The 22,513-nt window shown below is 49.7% G+C and overlaps 10 protein-coding genes across 10 annotated transcripts; 4 read left to right on the top strand and 6 right to left on the bottom strand.

The window, feature by feature from the left end:
* Positions 1 to 70: 70 nt before the first annotated feature.
* On the bottom strand, positions 71 to 1,084 carry M438DRAFT_362849 (uncharacterized protein; the record flags this gene model as incomplete). Its single annotated transcript, XM_029907606.1, has 2 exons — positions 71 to 984; positions 1,040 to 1,084. 2 exons carry the CDS (start codon positions 1,082 to 1,084, stop codon positions 184 to 186), a joined length of 846 nt encoding a protein of 281 aa, XP_029764218.1. The 3' UTR covers positions 71 to 183.
* Positions 1,085 to 1,563: 479 nt separating this feature from the next.
* On the bottom strand, positions 1,564 to 2,472 carry M438DRAFT_332491 (uncharacterized protein; the record flags this gene model as incomplete). The annotated part of the gene is made up of 2 exons (XM_029903509.1): positions 1,564 to 2,352; positions 2,407 to 2,472. 2 exons carry the CDS (start codon positions 2,470 to 2,472, stop codon positions 1,564 to 1,566), a joined length of 855 nt encoding a protein of 284 aa, XP_029764219.1.
* An 826-nt stretch (positions 2,473 to 3,298) lies between these two features.
* Positions 3,299 to 3,767, top strand: M438DRAFT_395018 (putative eukaryotic translation initiation factor eIF1a-like protein; the record flags this gene model as incomplete). The annotated part of the gene is made up of 2 exons (XM_029909190.1): positions 3,299 to 3,609; positions 3,662 to 3,767. The coding sequence occupies 2 exons, from the start codon at positions 3,299 to 3,301 to the stop codon at positions 3,765 to 3,767; spliced, it is 417 nt and encodes a 138-aa protein (XP_029764220.1).
* Positions 3,768 to 3,805: 38 nt separating this feature from the next.
* Positions 3,806 to 5,212, bottom strand: M438DRAFT_267349 (mannosyltransferase; the record flags this gene model as incomplete). The annotated part of the gene is made up of 4 exons (XM_029900176.1): positions 3,806 to 4,414; positions 4,463 to 4,741; positions 4,792 to 5,036; positions 5,092 to 5,212. 4 exons carry the CDS (start codon positions 5,210 to 5,212, stop codon positions 3,806 to 3,808), a joined length of 1,254 nt encoding a protein of 417 aa, XP_029764221.1.
* Positions 5,213 to 6,128: 916 nt separating this feature from the next.
* On the top strand, positions 6,129 to 7,920 carry M438DRAFT_266680 (MFS general substrate transporter; the record flags this gene model as incomplete). The annotated part of the gene is made up of 2 exons (XM_029900130.1): positions 6,129 to 6,431; positions 6,481 to 7,920. The coding sequence occupies 2 exons, from the start codon at positions 6,129 to 6,131 to the stop codon at positions 7,918 to 7,920; spliced, it is 1,743 nt and encodes a 580-aa protein (XP_029764222.1).
* Positions 7,921 to 8,956: 1,036 nt separating this feature from the next.
* On the top strand, positions 8,957 to 9,535 carry M438DRAFT_332495 (uncharacterized protein; the record flags this gene model as incomplete). Its single annotated transcript, XM_029903510.1, has 1 exon — positions 8,957 to 9,535. One exon carries the CDS (start codon positions 8,957 to 8,959, stop codon positions 9,533 to 9,535), a length of 579 nt encoding a protein of 192 aa, XP_029764223.1.
* Positions 9,536 to 10,547: 1,012 nt separating this feature from the next.
* M438DRAFT_352768 (uncharacterized protein) lies at positions 10,548 to 11,850 on the bottom strand (the record flags this gene model as incomplete). The annotated part of the gene is made up of 5 exons (XM_029906815.1): positions 10,548 to 10,662; positions 10,789 to 11,139; positions 11,276 to 11,505; positions 11,613 to 11,778; positions 11,843 to 11,850. 5 exons carry the CDS (start codon positions 11,848 to 11,850, stop codon positions 10,548 to 10,550), a joined length of 870 nt encoding a protein of 289 aa, XP_029764224.1.
* A 1,521-nt stretch (positions 11,851 to 13,371) lies between these two features.
* On the top strand, positions 13,372 to 14,660 carry M438DRAFT_372318 (uncharacterized protein; the record flags this gene model as incomplete). Its single annotated transcript, XM_029908338.1, has 2 exons — positions 13,372 to 13,485; positions 13,542 to 14,660. The coding sequence occupies 2 exons, from the start codon at positions 13,372 to 13,374 to the stop codon at positions 14,658 to 14,660; spliced, it is 1,233 nt and encodes a 410-aa protein (XP_029764225.1).
* A 520-nt stretch (positions 14,661 to 15,180) lies between these two features.
* On the bottom strand, positions 15,181 to 18,003 carry M438DRAFT_313167 (putative FRE ferric reductase-like transmembrane component). The gene has a single exon (XM_029902546.1). It carries the CDS (start codon positions 17,670 to 17,672, stop codon positions 15,228 to 15,230), a length of 2,445 nt encoding a protein of 814 aa, XP_029764226.1. The 5' UTR covers positions 17,673 to 18,003; the 3' UTR covers positions 15,181 to 15,227.
* A 1,216-nt stretch (positions 18,004 to 19,219) lies between these two features.
* On the bottom strand, positions 19,220 to 22,388 carry M438DRAFT_395023 (uncharacterized protein). The gene is made up of 3 exons (XM_029909191.1): positions 22,150 to 22,388; positions 21,939 to 22,096; positions 19,220 to 21,877 (listed from the first exon to the last, which is right to left on the bottom strand). The coding sequence occupies exons 1-3, from the start codon at positions 22,166 to 22,168 to the stop codon at positions 19,346 to 19,348; spliced, it is 2,709 nt and encodes a 902-aa protein (XP_029764227.1). The 5' UTR covers positions 22,169 to 22,388; the 3' UTR covers positions 19,220 to 19,345.
* Between the last annotated feature and the right edge of the window lie 125 nt (positions 22,389 to 22,513).

The raw sequence follows: 22,513 nt of genomic DNA on the forward strand, positions 1-22,513 counted from the left end.
GTGTAGGTGTTGATTATTGCTGTCAAATTGCACAATTGAATTGAGATCAGGAGAATGGCCCCCTGAGAGCATTGATATATTACGTTATTGAGAGAAGAAGAAGACGTTTGCAAAGAATCCTGATATACCCTTCCTGCTTGTATGTGCCTGGCTGGTCATGCTTTCACTGCTTGTTCTTCCTTGCTAAATGAACTTTCCGAATCTCTTAGCCATCCACTTTTCTCTTCTGGCCGATTCTTTGGCCTCTGCGTATCTTTTTGGGATATCGCTCCAGAAGTCATCCTCCACGACCTTGTATTCCTCAAAGAATCTTGCATCGTTACAGCAATTGAAGCAAGTGATCGCAGTCCAGAGGTACGAATTATGATGGCAACATATTTCGTAGGGCAGAACCTCAATGATCTTGCGGGCTGCTTCATCCGAGCCTTCTCTCTCACAGAGCATTTTGATCACAGGGATCAGTGTCAGAAGAACAGACATACCAGGTGGCCTGTAATCAGACCGGATAGCACGCTGTTTCAAATAGTACACCCTTGATAGCATGTTGAGGCGAAGGCGCTTCAATCCAATGTATTCCTTCAAGCTTCTGAGCCATTTGCTTGTGAAATAGAGTTCCATGGTGGCACCATTGATGTGGATAGAACGGATGTATTGCCTGTTAGCTGCACCGACAGCCTTGGTGAACCTTTCAAGAGCTGAGGGGCATGTCGAGAATGTGTTCTTTGAGTAGAGAATAGGTGTTCCTTCAGCATTGATTTGGCGGTTGGTTAGAAGTATTTGGACGCTGGGCTTTGTACTGAAGCTGTGGAATGGAACGGCGTCAAGATATGTGCCGGTGATGCGAGATCGACGTCCTCTGATGAGTTCGACTGTAGATGCTTGGGTACCATCGGTAAGAGCGTACTTCAAGATCATCAGTCTGATCTCGGTAGGAAGGTCAAGGAAGCGGGATGGCGTTGGCGTTTCTTCAGAGTTGGCGCCTTGCTAGAGAGCATCAGCATCATTGATTTGGTTGCGCAAATAAGCATTCATAACTCACGCGCTGAGTGGCCGTAGTGGCGCTCGAGCCAAGATCGGGAGGCATGGTAGTGGTGTAGGTAGGTTTGCTGTTTGATGTGTTTGAGTATAGACGAGAAGGTGGAAGTCGATGAAGCAGCGATCGAGCCGATGCGAAGTTCGCAGAAGAAGTATAGCCGCCGATTGTGTGAGAAGTGAGTTGACAGATCGATATGTCGATGGAGTGAAGTTCGGATGGAGTGAGGTGAAGGACGCAATTGATTGTGATACGAACGATCTGCGCGCGTGCGTGTTTTCGAACTGGAAGTTGCGAAGAAGGCAGGCACGTTCGGCCAAGCTAGTCGCCTGTCACTTTCGCTCTCTCATCACTGAAGACCGAAACTTTCAACCTGTAGAGCTGCACGATCATTTTCACTCCAGCTCATTCGTCCGCAGAGATTGGCCACTCGAAGCACTTTTACTGAACATGCTTCTGTATTTGGAAGTGGCAGAATTTGATAAATGCACATGATAGACTTGTTCTACATGGTTGGTTAACAAGCAAAATCAACTTTCTTCCAGCGTAGCCTTCAATCCAGTCCACTTTTCTTTGATGGCCTTCATCAATTGATGATAAGCAATTTCCTTGGTAAGACAACGTTCGCAAGGACCATCAAAGATCTTGGGACAAGTTGACCACTTATTGGGGTCCGTGGATACAAACCGAGGGCACAAATCTCTCTGAAGAATTTCCACAACATCGAGAGCATCGTCTCCCGCTCTGGTTTGTGTATGGAGCACTTTGAGCATGGGCGTCAGAGATGCGAAGATCTCCTCTGCAGTCTTGAGGAAGCTGGAGCCCTGGTAGCCAATTTCTACTGAGTAGCGTTTGAGTCTGGCTTCGGACAAAAGTTGAGCGTTTCGCTCAACTTCTAACATCTCACATGGAAGGCGTGAAGCTATGTTGAAGCGGATCTTGCGGATGAAACGGCGATTTTCTCCGATACGTAAGAGGAAGTTGTTCAAGTGGATCGGAGTCTGAAGAAGGAGACAATTTTGACCGTAGAGAATTGCGCTTGCTTCCTGTTGTATTTGGAGGCATGTAAGTAAGAGACCGAGATCAGGTCTTTCCTGCGAGGACAGAAAAGTCGCCAGTAGACTGGTTGACTTCAGAGGGGTTGGCTTGGTTGTGAAAAGAATCGTAGATGGCAGATCATCAGAGTGATCCGTGAACGCATACTTGTACACCTCGATTCTCAGTTCGAGAGGCAGATCAAGAAACCGAAAGCAGTGTTTTGGTGACAAGCTGTCGTACGAGTTGGAGTCTGTGTCGAATACTCTTTTCATCTCGCCGCACTGGTACAGGTCAGCAAAGAGTGTGATGAAATGATTGTCGACTAGAGCGGTTACCTGATGCTGGTCTGTAGTATCAGGGGAACACTTTGCAGCCGCTCTCGATCGAGTGCCGTATGCCATGCTCCAAGGTCGAGTAATAAAGGCCGAAAGCCAGAAGCCTGTACTTCGAAGGAGATTCAAGTTGATGAAGCCCGTACGTCGAGGGATTTTGAAGGGATTCTGAAGTTCATAGGGACTCGAAGCCTTGCTTTGGGCGAACGGAGAGCGATTGGGATAGGACTAGGGTTGTCAATATGGAAGTACAGAATGATGAAATACTCTGGGCCGGCAGTCGGCCGCAATGCCATGTGTTTATGAAAATTTGCTTGTTGCCTAATGTTCCTAATCGAGCGTGGAAGACAGGCCATGTACCCAAGCAGTGTCGAATCAGCGAGCGAGTCCAGGACCAGGAGCAAATATTGAGCAGGTTCTCATGTTAGAGCCCTTGGTATTGGTAAATGATCGTTCTAGGATGATCCGACGTAAGTTCATGACGGCGTACCCGCAAGGTTATTGGAGGAACCAAGAGGTCTAGCACAAGTCTTTGAGTAAGAATCAATAGCATTCCAGGGTACGATGCGGTTTTGATTATCTGCCTGGCGTGGACTCTATCGGACGTGCTGAAAGTTTCGATTCGTCCAGACCGAACAAGAGACACTGTGAAGACGATGCAAATATTTCTCCTTGAAAGAGATGTTTCTTCATACAAATGTTGCATCATGGAGATGATATTGGAAGGTGGGGAGGAGAGAAGGCGGCGGTTGCATGTCAAGTGCTAAGGCAGGTGGTCCCAAGACTTTTGCAAGCGAGAACCGAGCGACCATCAAAGTGACCGGCCTCGGTCCAGACAAAATATTTCTCCACGCAACAACCAACGAAAGTCAATAGCAAACAACAAATCGCGAGCATGCCCAAGCCCAGACGCAACCTCCAGGCTACGGCCGAGGAGACCATGACACCTCCCCAAACTCTCACAGAGACTCAGTTCGTCGCTCGCGTACAACAAGCTGCTGGGAACAACCTCTACCGAGTCGAGTTGCCCGACACCAAGGTTCTGCTGGTCGAGCTGCCTGCGCGTTTCCGCTCCACCATCTGGATCAAGAGAGGCGGCTTTGTCCTGGTTGATACAGGCGCTGCGAATGAGCGTGAGAACAAGTTGGACGGAGAGATCATCAACGTTGTCAGGAACGAAAAGGAATGGCGCAAGCAGAAATACTGGTGCGCATCCTCGATATACATTGGTACTGTACAGTTACTGACATATGTACAGGCCTAAGGAGTTCGTCCAGAGAATCTCCTACGTCGACGAAGACGACTCGGACGAGGAAGAGTCCAACGTCGGCAAGATGCCTCCCTCAGACTCTGAGGATGAATGATCGACTCGCCCTGTTGACCGCCGAAACTTTTTACGACGCTACTCTACATGCTGATGCTTCTTCACCGGAGCATCCGTCGTCTCTTTTCTCGTTCCATACCATACGCCAGCCACCGTAGCAGCAAGCACTTGCACCACAACCATCGAGCTGAAGTTGGTGCTGGGAAAGACGTTCCAGGCATACTCTTGCGCACCCCACAGGGCATATTGCAGGATAGGATGGTAGCCCGCGCGCCAGAGAAGAGCAGGAGTCGCCCATACAATCCAAGAGTAGAACTGGTAGTGGAGCGATCTTGCGCACAGCATGCCAATCGCATTGGCCGAAAGTATTGTCGTCAAGATAAACCTGGGTGTCACCCTCGCCGATATCTCTGCTTGCTTTGCCTCTGACGGAGGATTGAAGATTGATCCGATTATCGCAGGAAGGGTTTGTTTCGAAGGCTTTAGCCATCGAGTCGTAGCGAAGAGAACAAGCAGAGAGACGTGAGCAGCAAGCAATGTTAATGAAAATTGCTTGGAGAGGAATGTCTCCTCTCCCACAAACCGCCAATTTACTGTCCACTTGAAGAAGAATTGCCTTGTGAACTCAAATGCCCGCGAGAGGTAGCCCTGCGGGTTGTGCAGTGTGAAGGGCAATGAGAGTAGAATCTAAGCTTGGTCAGTGAGAAGCTGCGGATTGCTACAATGGGAACGCACCTGTATCAACACAATCAACGATGCATGACCAATCGCATCACTTGCACCGATTGCTTGCAGAAGCACAGTCCCGACTGCAGGCAATGCAAGTAACAGACTCATCTTCACCCCCAACCCCATTGAGTAGATGGCTGACCCCATGATCCACCATCGCTTCTGGTAGCAATAGATGGCCAAAAAGAAGAAGAAAATGGCAAAGCAGTCATTGAACAGCCTTAGCGTGAAGATCGAGTGCATACGCTTGGACAAGATGAGCATCGGAAACACATAGGGTGGTATCTGTCAGCCATCAGTAATTACACTCAAAGCTTGACAGCAGTAAGACGAACCTTTGCGTTGCGGTAGCATGCCATGACCACAGCAAGCGTCATGAGGTAGAGGACACCAAAGATGATCTGTGCAAACGGGATATTGGTGCCTTGGTCGGTGAACCGATATAGCACTTGGTAGATGTAGACATGGGCCGCGGGATAGACCAGAGGACCGGTACCTCCTTGGATCTTGGTGTAGTCGCGTTCTCCAGCAAGATATTGTGTGACTTGTTCCACATACGCTGTCCAATCGATTTCGGTATCTATTTTCATAGCATCAGATCTGACATTCGAGTGTTTGCTACTGGGATTCCATACATGGGACCTTCCACACGATCAATGCTGTAAGTCCTGCATCAGCCAGCAGCAGCAGTGGACATATCCATCTGGTATGCCACGGGTCCTTGGCAATGCTCAAACACTTCTGGAAGACGTCCATGGATGGTGACAAGTGTGTTTGTAGTGGACGGAACCCCACCGTCTAAAATAGGTGCGAATTGTCGAGCTGAGTCTCAGCTTGGAAGATGCTTGTACGTACCGATACCACGTGGTCGGTGTCGTCCTGGTTTAGTAAAAGGAGATGTTTGTCGAAATAGGGTTGCGGCAAGGGCCCGCGGGGCTGATCATCTCCGCGTTTTCTCTTTTCGCACAGCTCTCAGCCTCCCTCCGACCTTCAACATTATTTTCTGTTGCCAGCGACACATCTCTTGTGGTGGCCCGATGCCTTTGACCGGCTTGATCGGCACCATGTCTTCTTTTACAACATAAGAGATGATGTTATAAAGCATTGCAGTAGATTGAAAGCGAAACATGGCTGTACCGGCTACCAGGACACTCTGAGTATGTCATGCAGGTGGCTGGCTGAACAGCAAACAGATCGAACAATCTGTGCAGCCCTATTGATCGCCAAGCTACGCCATTGGTGCAGCTTGCGGACAGTTATATGCACATATACCCTAAACAGATCAAGGATCAAAAGGAATTGTCATTGACTTCCTCTGTTGACGTCGCAATTCACAATCAACAAGTGTTTGCAGACATGGTGTGGTTGTGCAAACACAGATACAGCTGCGAGATCATGGGCGTATAGCTATGATGTCGTGGTGGTGTCTCAAGTGCCATGCAGCTGTTGCAAGTTGCGGCAGGTGAGCATATAGGTACCTTGTTTAAAAGGCTGTTTGTTCTAGCTGTGTCTGAAAGCAACGTCCACGCAAGGTCTCCGGGACTAACCATTGTCTCAATCCGGACTGCATACCCTGGGACAGAGAGTACTGAGGTCTTCTATTTGATCGCGTTTCACCTGTTCTTTCTTCCCTCGCATTCTCGAAGTGTGGCATTACCCAGTGATTCAGATCATGGACACTACTCACAGTTCATCTAACACCAGCATACCGGAGACCCCTCCTTCTTCGCCAAACCTATCCTCCAGACCACTACTCGTCACCAGACCTGTCACATGGCGGCTCTCAAGCCTCGAAAGCATCCTGGAGTACAAAGAAGCAGCCGATCAGGAGAAGAAGGGTGCCATCTCAGTTACCTCCTCTCAGATCACTCCGTCAGAGGAGGTCGCTGCCAATGTCTCACACCGCCGACGATTCCGGTCCACCGCAGCTGAGATAGCCTTTTGTTTCTCCATGGCACTGACCCAATTGCTTGCAGTAAGTCTATCATCATTCGCACGATCTCGACCAGTACTGACCAGAGCAGGAATACATGATTTCAGGCTTCGCAGTTGTGCTTCCAACATTACTGGCCCGCTTCTCGAACGAAACAACGTCAGACTTCTGGCCTGCTACCATCCTGTCATTGGTACTATGTGCTACTCTGTGCTCAACAGCTCGGCTCTCCGACATGTACGGTGGCTATCCTATCTTCATGCTTGCTGTACTATGGTTCTGTATCTGGTGTGTCGTTGCTGGCTTCAGCACTTCTCTCATACTCCTTGACATCTGCCGAGCTATGCAAGGCTTGGCCATTGCCGCCTATACCCCAAGCAGCTTTGCGTTGTTCGGCTGCATCTACCCAACTGGCCCTCGTAGGAACATGGTCCTGGGCATATATGGAGCCTCGTCACCGCTCGGGTTCTTCGTTGGTATTTATGTCTCTGCTGCACTTCCTTCGGACAATTGGAGCTGGTACTTCTGGATTGCCGCGATCATAGGCTTCGTGGCTCTCATTGCTGCCTATCTCTCAGTACCTTCAGACCGTGCCGACCGATCATCGCTCAACCTGACTATGGATTGGTGGGGAGCCCTCACCATCACTTCCGGTCTCATCCTCGTGGCATACGCATTAGCTGCCAGCGCGAATGCACCTCACGCCTGGCAGACTGCAGGGATCTTGGCGCCTTTCCTCATAGGTCTTGCCTGTCTGGCATGTGCAATCTTCATCGAGCTCAGGCTAGCAGACTGTCCACTGTTACCTCGCAAATTCTTTACGCCAAAGTCAGTCAAACCATTGATGATAGCCTGTGTCTTCTTCTATGGTAGCTTCGGTACCTGGCTCTTTACCGCTACGAATCATCTCCGTCTCGCTTATGGTGTCACTGGTGTACAACTTGCAGCTTGGTTTGCACCTCTGGCTGTCGGTGGCTTCTTCTGCGCAGTGGTCGGAAGTAGTATCTTGCACATCACATCTCCAACTTTCGTGTTGCTTATCTCGGGGATAGCCTGGGTAGCAGCACCCTTGTTGTTAGCTCTCGGAGATCCTTCGATGGGCTATTGGCCTTTCGTATTCCCAGCCATGATCTGCACGACACTAGGCATAGACATGACATACACCATTGCCAATGTCGTGCTCTCCAGCGTCTCTCCTCTCCAATGGCAGGGGCTTGCTGGCGCAGTCAACAGTACCACGGTTAATCTTGGCATCGCCTTCTCACTTGCCATCACTCAGGTCATCCAAGCTCGAACAGAGGGGCATGAGCCTGATCTTGACGCTCGGCTCCAAGGTCATCGCAACTGCTTCTTATTCGCTGCAGCTAGTGCTGCAGTAGGACTTGCCATTACGGTAGTGGCGATCAGGATCCCACGCGAGGTTGTGAGATCTGAAAAACATGATGATGATGAGCAGCAGAACTCGACACCAGAGGTGCAGGAATATGTTCGCTCGCAACGCTGGTCGAGCAATGATCAATTCGAAGTGTGATGTGAGATTGGAGATGCATTCAGTAACCCCGAACTACAGGTTGAATTGCTTCCTGTCAGAGCCCCTCTATTTCGTGAAGCAGAGGATGCTAGAAAAGTGGCCAAGTCATGTTGCAAATATAAAATCGCTTGAAGCTACTTCCAAAATTTCTTTAGATCAAATCTTTATGACGAAGTCACTTGTCCCTGTCCTTGCATTAGCAAGTCCGCACCAAGACTTGATTGGTCACATGCCGATCACTGCCTGTGGGAAATCTAGCACAATGTTGCTCGCACTTGCTCTTTGTGTTCTTTTTTACCTCTTTGACGTTCATGACTCACAACGGCATCAAAGTTGTTGCTTACGACGATTCACTACATAGTCCTATCATCACAACAAATCTCGATTTACACAGTAACACTACCCACTGGAATCAGCAGAATCAACGACAAAAATAACTAACGCTAACCCTGACAAAAATATGGCTCCTACAGATGGCAAATTGGCCATGTCAGCCTCACCAACCTTACCAACCTCAGACAACTTCGAAACCCGTGATATCCGCGGCATGGTCGTTCCAGCCCATGATTGTGATCAAGCTATTCCAAACTATTCGACGAGCACTGCGGTTCCATCCGCTCCGCTCCGTATCGGTGCGGGACATTGCGGTAGTGTTTGGACCGTAGCAGACGCTAGCTGGGTCATCAAAAGAGCTGATGGATCTAAGCACAGAAGCTTATGGAAAGAATATTACCTCCAGAACAGGATCCTCAGTCACCTAGACAAATCCACCGCCATAACTACCAACATACAGATACCAGCTTCTTTCTGGTACACGTCAACGAACGGCTGCAACATCATGTGCTCGGAGCGGATCCCGCCACTCTCTTCCACTTTCAGGAATCTGTTGATTGATAGCTTCTGTCCAGAAGAAGCTCGCCAATGTGTCAAAGACCGTGACACCGTCTGCATCGGACGGATATACCTTGGCAGACGGCGCTTCTGACGCCCGTCCAAATTCTTCTCGCTAAACAACTACGTACTCCTGGTCGACTCGATGGAACAACTCGGCCTCCCTATCCACGAATACGCCGGATACATTGCGGAAGCTCTAGCTATCTTACACTGGGATGCAGAAGTCGATGCCAACGATGTCGAGTTTGTGCTAGGATCACGCCGTCAACTGCCCACCCAGACCTGCACACCGTTATCTCCGTCATACATCGCCAAACTACCATACAATTCTGATACGCGCAGTCTGACAGAACCAGAGCCTACGACAAAGTTGCAGCCACAAATTCAAGATCTTCAAGTATGGGTACTTGATTTCGACTGCTGTGATTCCATCTCAATGGACATCGAAGGCGTTGAAAAAGCAGCCGTCTCAGCGCAAAGAAATGACCCCTATATCCCAAAGCCTTGCGCATCTGGCACCAAAGATTACGAGCTTTGGAAACGATTCTGCAATAGATACCTCGCGGTTGGTACAGAGATTGTGCAACGAAGACAGTTGGAGGAGACACTGCCAAGGTTGTTTATCGAGCGGTTGGTGGCGCTCCAGGGTGAAACACCCTCCGAGCATCAACACTTTCCTCGTGGTCCATATTGTGCTCGTCATAACGACGAAGAAGCTTGAGTTGGCATACATCGCAGTAAGAACTATAGGCCACGAGAAGGCACCAGCCACACAGAGAAAGTTCACAAGCACTTTCTCTTGAGCCTCGCCATCTTTTGTCGTTGATAATGAAGAGGAAGTTACCAAAGACCAGGACCCTTCCAACAGCAGGAAACAGCGAGACACGTAGAGTTGGGAAGAGCAGGCCCTGAGAACATACCAGCGCTTTGAACAAAGACACAAGAACTTAAACTGATGCAACAGTCTCAAGAATGTATGAGTGTTATTGAGAGCGAACCAATGTATGAACTGGTAGACTAATGGGAAGCACAAAAGAAGAGTTAAAGGAAGGGAAAAAGAGAACGTGCAGTAAGCAAAGGGGCATCACCATGCCGTGTAATGAGAATTCCCAAACTTCGTCAAACCCGCCCGGTTTTCTCCTTTCTCGTGATCCTGTTTGAGAACATGGCAAAAGGCCGAAAAGAAACAAGGAGAAAACACCAATGAATCCTAGCAAAGGGGCCAAAGGGGTGTGCGATGTAAGAGACCAGCTCTCTCTTTCGTGATGAGTCGTTATGTTGTTCCGTAGTGATGTTTGTCATGGTTGATTAAGTCGCAAATAAGGTCCGGAAGCAATCTTGAGATGAGACGTCCCGGGCACAACATGAGGGTCAGCCGGAATGGACTGAGGGCGTTGGGAAAGCAAAGTATGGAAGATGGTCGCGAGACCATTGAACGCTTTCTGAAACTGTCGGGCGATGAAAAGAGATTGTGCTGATCGTCAGATGAACGTAAATGGCGGTAGGCATTCAGGAGATTCTCTAACGGGTCAAGGCAGAGGTGTGGACTAGGCAAAACCAGGGAAAGAGCGAGAGCTGGCACATCAGAGTTAGTGAATTGATCTTCGAGCCGAAAGAACCTGTAGACTTACCTCCTGAACTGTATCATATGTATATGAGGAGTAATGCCTCTTTGTAAGAAGCTTGTGTACCTGATTGATTGTCTATGCTACTTGCGAGCAGCGATGGCTTCCTCAAGAGTAGTAAGTGGAGACCTCGTACAAATCGAGCGTGCCAGTGTGTGACTCGAGAAAAGAACCAAAGAAAGCCTTGCTGAAGAACTTTGACACACGACACAGGCGCTGACGACTGACAATGAAGGTAGTAGAGGTAACTTCATGAACTCTGACAACGACCGAGAAGAGTTGGACTTGCTGGCTAGACAGGGACGTGATCAGCGTCAAATATAAGAGGCTTGGAGTAGTAGAGGCTTACCTGACCATGGTGAGAATTGGTATCGCTATATAGCGTACGGATCTTGCAAAGGGGCAAGATAAGGCGGGTCCGGGAGAGGAAAAGATAACAAGCTCAACAGAGACTGACGAATCTTCTCGTAGAGCGTGATTGGCGTAAAACAAAGGGTAGATGGAAGAATGATTGGGTAGTGGAAGTAAAAGGGTGGCGAAGTAAGGAAGAGTACAAAAGTGTTGTCGAAGACCAGCTCCGAGGACGGGATGTAGAATATTGGGAAAGGAAGGTTGAGTACGAGGGTAATATCGAAGACCAGCTCCGAGAATGTGGAGAGAGGAGAGAATATGGAGGAAAGAACGGAGGATGAATGCGGGACTGGAGAAATCTTAAGTACACAGTGCAAACATGTCGTCAATAGCTAGAAGACAATTGCTAGAAGACAATAGAAGCCGCTTTCCACCGCAATAAGCAACAATAATTACAAAGCCATAGAAGCTTCTATTGACCACACTGAGCAGCAACTGCAACTTGGCTTGTTGACAATAGCAGGAACAACAATCTAGCGACTGCCTTGGCAAGCAGTCGGTGAAGAGGCATTGATTCGGGGATGTTGTCGACAATCAGAGTGATGACCCCACGTTCTGGGAGGCTGAAATCTATCTCGTAGCACACATAGGCAAGTTCATCGGTTATTCTTGTGCGAAGTTCTTTGACGTCGAACTGGTCTGCCATGATATAGAGCTGTAGCAAGTCGCCTAAAGTGTGATTGATTGCAATACATCCCTTCATGATCCAGCCTGCGAACAGGCCGAAGTGTTCAACCGAGATGTCATTGATGAAGACCTCACCTGTCGTAGCTTCAAGAAAACGGCCATCGAAAGCTTTCTGGAAGAAACGGGAGGATGAACACAACCTCGCTCGACTGAACCTGGAGGAACAAGCCTCGCTCGACTGAACCTGGAGGAACAAGCCTCGGACTGTTCTCCTTCGCGGACCAGGACGCGGACGAAGTCACTGTGATCGCTTTCGCAGAAGTCCGGTCAGCAGTGATGAGAGTGATCGGGCCGGAGTGACTTACCTTTCCATGTCGGGCGATGTTCACACTACATAGCGAGAAATCGAGTACAATCCTGCTCGAGAGAAGGTGTGGCTAGGAACGGGTACCGTTAGCAGGAATTGGCGGTATTCAGATGCATACATACTTACTGGGAGGACATGTTGAGCCTTTCCAGGCTATATAGCTCGATCAGCAAGATGGTCCAGGTTCAGCGAAGAACAGAGACTTGGAGCGAAGTCTGGTGAGGTCCAACTCCTATATAGAACGATGCTAAGGAAGCGCGAGAACAGTGACTCAAGAGTTATAGGTAAAGAGTTAAGAAAAGAGGAAATCTAGACCAGCTTCCGTGTTCATATAAGATGAGATGGGGGAAAGAACAGAGGATGAACGTTGGTTTAGAGGAGCCATGAGTAGTCATCGTAGAAGTGAGCGACAATTGCAAAAGGGTGATGGAGAATACTATCGACGTTAGCGGAAGACGATCGTACATCAAGTTATTTGCAACAACTAGAAAGCATTAGCAGTCCGAAAGGTACAATGAGAAACAGGACAAACAGAAACTGCTGATAAGGCTGGAAGCTTCCTAGAGTCAAAGTAACACAAACTCTCTGAAGAGATAGCTGGCTTAGAACCCTTCTCTTTGTCTTTCTCCTTCTTTGCATGGTAGCTCTAAGGTGTCACAATGACCTAAGCGGGATGGGATGCCAAAAAGCTAGTTTTTACCATAGATCTTGCATACTCTGTAGCCGGATACTCTGAACAGTCCAGATTATTCGAAAATCAATTCCTTGAGTCGAGTGGACAGACGACGAAGAAACAAGCGCTCTCGAGCAGTGGATGCCGTTATAACCTCATCGGCTGAATCTTAGTAAGGTGCCGATAGTTGTCCTAGAATATGTACAAGCAATTGCATGAGAGTAGAGTAAGCAGTGTCGATTGCCATTAGCAATTGCAAGAAATTGCTCTACATAAGTGCATAAAAGCGAGCCTTCCTCAAGTCGATGTTGACATGTTCGAGATGTTTGATGACTGCTTGTCAGGCCGGAGTGAACCCGACAGCTTGCGACTTGGTCGCACTCGCTTTTTGGTTGCCTATATATCCCTGGATATAGCACAAAACCTACCATTCAACCGTGTACTAGCAGCTCAGCAAATTATTCATCTGGTGTCGTTTTATATACTCTCATCTACCGAGCTCGATCGTGGTGGAATTTTGAGAGACGTCAGAGGTCAGACTGCCTGATAAAGACTTAATTATGCTTTCGGAACGAGCACTATCCGATCGTATTCAGATACGAATACGCGTACACAAGGGTGAAACACGCCCAGTCGCGAGGCTGTGTCTGCTGTATTACCAAACCTTGTGCAGGCTGTTCCTTGACCGGACGGCGGACGCGCAAGAAACCGGAGGGCCGTTTGGTAATCTGCCCGGATGCAAAAAGTCCCAGATTTTCCGATATCGATTTCATCGATGATGAACACGACGTATATCTGGTGTAGAGTCTTACGACTTTTTGACTTGCTGACCTCTTGACACGACTATACAAATCATGCCGTTAAGTGAAAACGACAAGCAAGAACGAGCAGAAGCACGCGCTAGACAAAGGCGTGCGCACAAGAAATCGAGAAACGGCTGCTCGCAATGCAAGCGAAGACACATAAAGGTATGTACGCGTATAGTATGTGAGAGGCTTGGTGGATGAACCTCTGACTTGGCAAGTGCGATGAAAGCCAGCCGGCATGCTCAAGCTGTGTTGTTGCTGGCCTGGACTGCCCTTTTCTATCGGATCCCAATATACGCGGCACTGGCCAATCGCCTGTGACGACAACCTCGCGGCCGAGTCCTACTACCACGCCTCGATCGAGGTCGTCTACAGGCGCACTTCCTAGCTCTACTTCTAACGAACCCGGTTGCTGCGATGGAGAAGTCAATATGGTTCATCTGCAATTATTCAGCCACTTCATGAGCGAAACTAGCCGTACATTCATCAAGTCGGATATTTCGCTTGACATCTACCTCAAAAATCTGCGAGAATGTGTATTTGGTCAGAAATACCTCATGCATGAAGTCCTGTCACTAGCCGCACTTCACATGAGTCTGCAGATGAACAACAACCAAAGTCCAGATCAAGTCATGTATTATCAACATCTTGCGACATCATTGCAATCTAAGGCACTTGCCGGATTCAATGAAGCTGTGCAAGAGATCAACGAAAGGAATTGCTTGACGCTGCTGATTTTCTCGCACATGCTCGGAGTGCATTCCTTCTGCGAAGTCTTCATCTCACAAGACGAATCGTTCAGCAACTTCCTGACTCGCTTATTACAAGCAATCCACCTTCTTCGTGGTATCAATTCCGTCATTCAACCTTGGTGGCACGTCTTATCTACAACCGACATGATTCATCTGATGCGAGAAGGTGAAGCGCACCGCATCGCGAGAGAATCTTTGGAGACTACAGTGCCGCATCTACACGACTTGATGGCGACTGCCGACATCAGCGAGACAAGCCTCCGTATATACCAAGAAGCGCTTCGTCGATTGGATCTCGCTCTTCATGGGTCCTCGGAGCCGCGCGACGATATCAACATTGTATTTGCATGGCTAGTCACGTCACCGAAGGAATACACTGATCTGCTGGCTGAACGGCGACCGGAAGCTCTCGTGTTACTGGCTTACTATGCAGTCGTCTTGCACAGAAGACGCAACTCGTGGCTCATAGGTACAGCTGGACGGAGGATGTATGGATGGATCCGTGACTATCTAGGAGATCGGTGGGCGCATTGGTTGCCTCCCGTGCAAATGTTTGACATGACTGAGGCTCAAACACCAGCGTAATACCATTTGGCTGCCGTACTCAACATGAAGAATGCCAGGTTGGCAGCAGAAGGAAGGTCACCAGGAAGGTCACCAGGAAGGTCACCAAGAAGGTCACCAAGAAAGTCACCAAGAAAGGCCCAAAGAAAGTCAGCACCGTCCGAAAGACATCGATACCAGAACCATGCGATGCTCCACCCGGTCCATTGAGCTCACTCACGTACCTCTTCCCTCTGCTTAGGGAGAGTTTGGACCAGATACGATATGCAAGTCGAGATATTAAACTCGAATCGAGCTTCAACCCAGCATCCCAGGAGCAGAATGGCCATCGCAACATCCATCACAAGGCAAGATGGGTTTTGTCATTAGGTACATGATCACTGAAGCACGCCGCTCTTACCTCTTCCCTCTGGTCAACCACAGTAGCTCATGAATCTATTGCCTTTTGGCAGCTATAGCAGAGGCCTCGCGTGAGGAATGGAGACGGGATGCTCTTTACAGTTTCGTTTACGTAGAAAATCAAACATTACAAATATACAGATCCACACTATCAAACCCAACACCCATATTGTTCTATCTTTCTCCCGCTCAAATCGCATAATTCTCGGCATGCAAATACACCTCATCCCTCCCAGGTACGTTCCACACCGTCCTCTGCAACTCGGCAACAGTATTGCTAACATCCACCCTCATACCCGGTGGCCCACACACAAACACACAGGTTCTTCTGCCCGTCCACTCTGCACTCATCTCCCTAAGCATGAATGGTATATCTGGTCTTCCATACTCTGTACTCCAACCACTTTTCCTTGATTTCACCGCAGCAGGGAGAAAGGCGAAGCGCATGAGGTTCTTCTGGAACTCGGTTGGGGTGGAGGGGAAGCCGAAGTCGAAATCGTTGGGGTTGGAAGGTGGTGTGCATTGTTGGAGGTAGGCTGGCGATGCCGGGTCGGGTAGGGGAATGGACATTTGTTGCGATTTCCTCTTTTCCGCTAACGTGAGGCGAGGAGTTGATAGTTCTGAAGGTGGAGGAGAAACACGGCCGTTCCGGGACGCACTTCTCATAGGTAAGAGATGGGCTTGTGGCAGTGGTCTTGGGCGATCTTCGTTTTCCCTTCTCAGCACCTTCTCTCTTTCTGGATCACCGGCTGCTTCTTCCATGATCAGAGCTGAGTTTCTGTTCGTGTTTGCGGAAATGGTGGAGAGTCTGTTATTGGCGATGTTTTGGAAAGCCTCGTTAACCTTACTGTGGAACATCATGCTGATTGGTCTCGTGGGCGTTTGTGCAGAGACCAGTTCTCCAGTGCGTTGCTGGCGTTTCGCAGCAGTGATATAGAATTGACACTGAACAGTATCCGGCGGAGCAAATTCTCTACAGATACGCAATTCTTCTTTGAACCATTCTAATGTTTCCGGACGTTTGAGTGCCCAGATCACTTGAACGGATTTTGTCACTGCTTTGCCGTCGCGGAGGCGTTTGATGAGGTCGAGGAGCTGTGAGACTAGTGCTGTTATGCCGCTGCCACCTGCGAAGAGGACAACGTGGTCGAAAGAGTGGAGGGCGCGTTTCATACCACCGTAGGGGCCATCGAGGAAGGCGCGATAGGTGTGCCAAGGTCCGTTTTCCAGTGCGGAGTCGAGGACCTTCTTGGTGAAGCCTCCAAAAGGACGAAAGACCAGGACCATGTCTCTGTATTCTTCGCCATATTGAGAGGGGAAATCGTCGCTCCAGAGAGATGCGATGGTGAAGGGGTGGTTTTCGAAGACCGAGATTCCTGGCATTCTGAGATAAACGTACTGTCCGGCTTTCCACTTCATCTGTGTGGGTATGGTGACTTTGATGGCGTTTTCGGGCATCAATGTCACGGCTGCTTCTTCGCCTACCAACCATGATAGTCGCAAGTAGTTTGTCCAGTTCAAGAAGAAAAGGCGGATAACATAGGAAATGAACCAAATCGCTGTGGTTGCCCACAGGTAATGCCAGGAGGTTAGGAAGTTCTTGCAGTGCCAGAATAACATGGCTATGAATACGATGGAAACTGGGACATGCATCACTACGAATAGCTCGTACATCTTCCGGCGGAAAGGTGGCAAAGAATGCACGCAAAGGAATACGAGAGGTACCAGAGCTGCAACTCCAGATCCATAGACGTAGATCCCGGAATTACCGAAGGCCGATTGGAAAACACCCAGGCCCCCTTCAGACCAGATTGGTGTAACGTAGAAAGGAATGGTGTGAATCAGACTCAAAAGTAGGCATAGATATGCGAGCCATCGATGCAACACGTTAAGTCGTTCGTGCCCGATTCCTGTCAGGAAAGAGATGAGGTTTGCCTTCATGCTAAGTCCAACAATCCAAGGCATCATGGCAACCGCGATCATACCAGCTCGAATAGCCAGTGGCGGAGAGCCATATTGAATGCTTTGCCAATACAGAGGTTGTGGAATAAAGCAGTATAGCACGACAAATACCAAGGCGACCGAGACAAGAAGAACTGCTCCGATGGATGGAAAAATGATCGGTCGCCAGCCTTTCCTCAATCTGATTACTGGAATTGGCCGGTAGAATAGAAATCGAAAGAAGGCTATCGCATTGTTGACCAGCCACATAGACGACAAAGATGACTGCATCTTGGGCCCTTCCGGTAATGGTCCCTCACGGGGGAAGAATTTGTTCGTCGATCTATCTGTGCTGAGCACTGACAATTCGTAGTCTGTCGCAGGGGACTCGATCATCGCTGATACTGCAGCGTCTTCTTTGTAAAGTGCCGTACGTATCTTATCCGTCCAGATGTGGTATAGATGCAGGAGGCATGCAAATACCATTAATATTACGCAGAAGTAAACCCATCCCAAAGCGTATTTCCCAGATTTTGACCACGGGTCTCGTGTGTTCGCTTCGATGAGACCGGGTGGGCTTGTGCTATTTGTAGGTATGTTTATCCGCTTATCGAGTTCTGAGGAAGCGCTGCTTTGAACAGTTGTGATTGCCCTCTGAAGGTGAGCTGAAATACTTTGGATAACGTTCGGCATTATTAGCAAAGTTAGAGGCTCGGCGATAGACGCCTCTTCGTCTTTTGAGTCGCTATATAGAGACGTATAGACTTTGGATGTCGCGTCAGAGATAGCGATGAACCGTCGCAGTCATGGGAATGGACAGATGGTGTCGAGTCGGTTCTCTGGAGTTTGAAATTCTACTTTCCAGTTGGTAAGATGCAAACAATTGCGCAACAGTCAGATTGCGTAGTTGTTGTAGCATACGCAAGCCGTGTATCGTAGAATCTGAAAATGAATGATGATGTGAGACTCTAGAGTCACCAATAGTTACTGTAGTCGACACAGAGAATAAGACAAGATGGCGATGAGGCGGAAGAGAGTAACCTTAAACGATAACAGCCAGCACTGCAAGGGTCCACTAGATCATTACCTCTCAACTGCCATATCAGGAACCCAAGCCGTGCTTCCTGAATGCAAGTGGGGTTATCACATTTGAGGGGAAAGCCTTCTCAGACTGGGTCTTGGATAGTGTGGTTACATGCGACTCGGGAGGCTCTGTGTGCCACACCCCATCAAAGCGATATTGGCTGGACTCGGACAAGATCGTTGCCGAACCCACTGGCGAGCGAATAGCCGGGAATTATCTGGCTGGGTCCTGCATGTGCAAGCAGCCGCTTGAGCGATGGGTGGCATATCTTTAAACGCGATGTTCGGTGGCGCTGGGTAAGAGACGATATTTCTGCAGTCCTAGTCTGGGACATCTCGCAAGGAGCAGTCAATTTCATGTCAATTTCCTTGACCCTACACTGTCAGCAGGCTCCAGGTCGTCCCGACAAACACTGTGAATCTGATTAGCATTGTGCTTGCGTCGCGCGAGCGGACTCGTGGACACTCTAGAGTCTGGGCAGCACATGGAGACGCCGCCAATGAGACGTGAAAAAAGCATGCTGTGCATTGTGAATCGCTGACTGCGCTGCATGTTCGACCTGTGAGGTTGTGACATTACGCGCCCACACCAATCCACTTTTGGGTGCTGTCTCGGCTCGGTTGCAGTTGCTGTTCTCATCCGAGGCTTGTCCGGAGGAACACCCTGATGTTCACGACCAGATCTCTCCTACGATACTCGAGTGCTTACACCAAGAACTCGGGTGTGTTCATGGCAGTACAGAATCACCAGGATGGGTATTAGTTTCAGTTCCCCTATCAGATAAGTTTAGTCGGTCCACGTCAGTTGCGGTTCGCTCATTTCGCAAAAGTAGAGCTTCTTCAATCCAAATATTCTGTCCAAACGATGTGACTCCAGAACTCACACTCTGTACCTTGAACCACATTACACACCATCATGCATTGAGCTACATAACTCTTTTACGTTGCTTGATCTGATAACCAATTGTATAATGCGATGGATGAAGAGCGTTGTGACCAGTCCTTGAGCCACAACTGGGTCGTTAATGTGACTGCGAGAACGGTAGACCAGAGCTCTCACCAGTTACATGAATCTCACCAGTTACATGAAACACTGTGGACACAAGTTTGAATGATCAAATCGGTTGTGATTCTAAATAGCTATCTATCATTACACTCGAATGCTGTAAAAACGACGTTCAACCTGTACGCCAATTTCCAACCAGTCCCCTATACCCGCGCCAGAATACAATCGCTTCCTACCCTCATAATACATAATCAAATTTCCCATCAAGAGATACACTCTAACCACTGCACATAATGCAGGCCTCGGGGTTTTCGATGCTGCAAGCAAGGACAGCGTCGGCGTAGATGTCACCTTCGCGGTCTTTGCTGTCGTCGGCAGCATCTTCATCCTGCTTGACGGTTCTCTGAACCTCCTCGTCAGGAGTACCGATAGTGCTGTCGGCGGCAACCAATTTAGGACTGCTTCCTTCAGGGAGGTCAGCAGTGAATGGGGGTGCTCTCATAGGCAACTCCTTCTTGGGAGTTTGAGCGGCCTCAGCCTCCAGAGGGGGAGTGGTCGAAGGGGTGGGGACACCGTTAGCGACCTCGGAGTTTTGAAGCTGCTTCGATTGGTACATGGGCTGAGGAGTGGGAGATTGGGTGGCAGGAGAACCGGTGCCGGCAATTCCGCGCTTCTTAGCTGGGTTGCGGGCGACGTTGGTGTCGACGACCTTGAGCTTCTCCTGATCGACAGTGAACTGGATAGGAGCGGCGGCAGCCGTGGTACGAAGGTAGTACATGCCAGTCTTCAGACCAAGCTTCCAGCCAGTGAAGTGCATGCTGGTAATCTTGCCCATGGTGGGAGCCTGCATGTGGATGTTGAGGGATTGAGACTGGTCAATGAAGGCACCACGGTCAGCGGCCATCTGGACGATGTGACGTTGACTGAGTTCCCAGACGGTCTTGTAGAGAGCCTTCAGGTCATCGGGAATGTTAGGAATGCGCTGAATGGAACCACTGTCGGCGATGATGCGGTTCTTCATGTTGTCAGACCACAAACCACGGTCGACAAGATCCTTGAGCAACCAGGGGTTGACAACCTGGAATTCACCAGCAAGGACACGACGAGAGTAGATGTTGGAGGTGTAGGGCTCGAAGCATTCGTTGAAGCCCATGATCTGCGAGGTACTGGCAGTGGGCATGGGGGCAACGAGTAGCGAGTTGCGAACACCATCCTTGGCGATCTTCTCCTTCAGAGCCTCCCAGTCCCAGAGATCGGAGGGAGTGACGCCCCACATATCGTACTGGAGCTCGCCCTTGGACACGGGGGAGCCAGGGTAGGTCTCGTAAGGGCCGAGCTTCTCAGCCAAGTCGCAAGATGCAGTCAAAGCAGCGTGGTAGATGGTCTCGAAGATCTGGATGTTGAGCTGTCTAGCCTCGGGTGAGTCGAAAGGCATGCGGAGGGCAAGGAAGGCATCGGCAAGACCACTAACACCGAGACCGATGGGACGGTGACGGAAGTTACTCTTGCGAGCCTCAGGGACAGGGTAGTGGTTGATCTCGATGATCTTGTTCAAGTTCTTGGTGACGACCTGAACAACCTCGTGGAGCTTCTTGAAATCGAACTTCTCCTCGTTCATGTCGACGAAGGTGGGAAGGGCAAGAGAAGCCAAGTTGCAGACGGCGACCTCATCGGGAGCGGTGTACTCGATAATCTCGGTGCACAAGTTGGAGCTGCGAATGACACCAAGGTTCTTCTGGTTGCTCTTGCGGTTGCAAGCATCCTTGTAGAGCATGAAAGGGTTACCAGTCTCGGTTTGAGCCTCGAGGATGGCGTACCAGAGCTTCTGAGCGCGGATGGTGTCGCGACCACGACCCTCGCGCTCGTACTTCTCGTACAAGGCCTCGAACTCATCACCGTAGACATCGGCAAGGCCGGGGCACTCGCTGGGGCACATCAGAGTCCAGGTGGAGTTTTGCTCCACACGCTTCATGAAGAGATCGGGGATCCAGAGGGCGTAGAAGAGGTCGCGAGCACGAACCTCCTCCTTACCGTGGTTCTTGCGGAGGTCGAGGAAAGCGAAGACATCAGCGTGCCAAGGCTCGAGGTAGATGGCGAAGGCACCGGGACGCTTGTTGCCACCCTGGTCAACATATCTGGCAGTGTTGTTGAAGACACGGAGCATGGGAACAAGACCGTTCGAGGTACCGTTGGTACCAGCGATGTAAGAGCCAGTGGCACGAATGCAGTGAGCGTTGAGACCAATACCACCAGCGTTCTTCGAGATCATGGCGCAGGTCTTGAGGGTGTCGTAGATACCGTCAATCGAATCATCCTTCATGTCGATCAGGAAGCATGAAGCGAGCTGAGGCTGGGGAGTGCCGGCGCTGAACAGAGTAGGCGAGGCGTGGGTGAAGTACTTGAGCGACATCAAGTTGTATGTTTCGATGGCAGCCTCAATGTCCTCGCCGTGGATGCCGACAGCAACACGCATGATCATCTGCTGGGGTCTCTCGGCAACCTTGCCCTCGAGTCTGAGGAGGTATGAACGCTCCAACGTCTTGAAACCGAAGTACTGGTAGTTGAAATCTCTGTCGTAGACAATGGCCGAGTTGAGCTCTTCTGCGTGGTCCATGACGGTCTTGTATGTCTCCTCGGAGATCATAGGGGCGGCCTTTCTGGTCTTGGGGTTGATGTAGTGGTACAAATCCGAGATGACGGCAGAGAATTGCTTCTTGGTCTGCTTGTGGAGGTTCGACACGGCGATACGTGCGGCGAGCACGGCGTAGTCGGGGTGGGTGGTGGTCATGTATGCGGCAGTCTCGGCAGCCTGTGGAGATGGAAGGTCAGTACGGAGAAGAGATTTTAACGGAAACGTCGAGATAACTTACCAAATCATCCAATTGAATGGTGTTGACACCTTGGTAGACACCAGCAATGACCTTCATGGTAATGGCGGCAGCATCGACGTGGTCGGGGTCAAGGCCGTAACACAACCTCGAGACACGGGCTGTGATCTTGTCGAACTGGACACGCTCCTTGCGTCCATCTGTGTCTGAATTAGCATCCTCGATGAGATGATGGCCATGTGATGAGACTTACCGCGCTTGTACACGAACATTGTGACGCGTTTATGTGGTGGTAAGAGATGAGGATATGAGAGGGGGGAGACAGCGAGTCTCGAGGGGCAATGAGGGGTGGACGAGATGCAAGGGTCTCGATGAGAAGTACTAAAGATGTAGTGGAAGCAGGAGGGGTATCAAAGAAGAAGCAGAAACAGAAGCAGTCGTCAAGACCGTGTAGATGCAGATATGGGAGGGGAGCAAGAAGGACGAGGGAGACAGCAACTTCTTAAACAGCACGCGCGTGTTGTTGCAAAAGTCGTGTTTGGCGTCGCGCGTGGCTAGCGCGTTAATTGCCAATTAATGATGCTCTTCTTGCTCTGTAAGCCGCCGAAATCTCTTAC

Source organism: Aureobasidium pullulans (assembly GCF_000721785.1).
Source record: "Aureobasidium pullulans EXF-150 unplaced genomic scaffold scaffold_3, whole genome shotgun sequence".
In the NCBI taxonomy this organism is placed as follows: domain Eukaryota; kingdom Fungi; phylum Ascomycota; class Dothideomycetes; order Dothideales; family Saccotheciaceae; genus Aureobasidium; species Aureobasidium pullulans.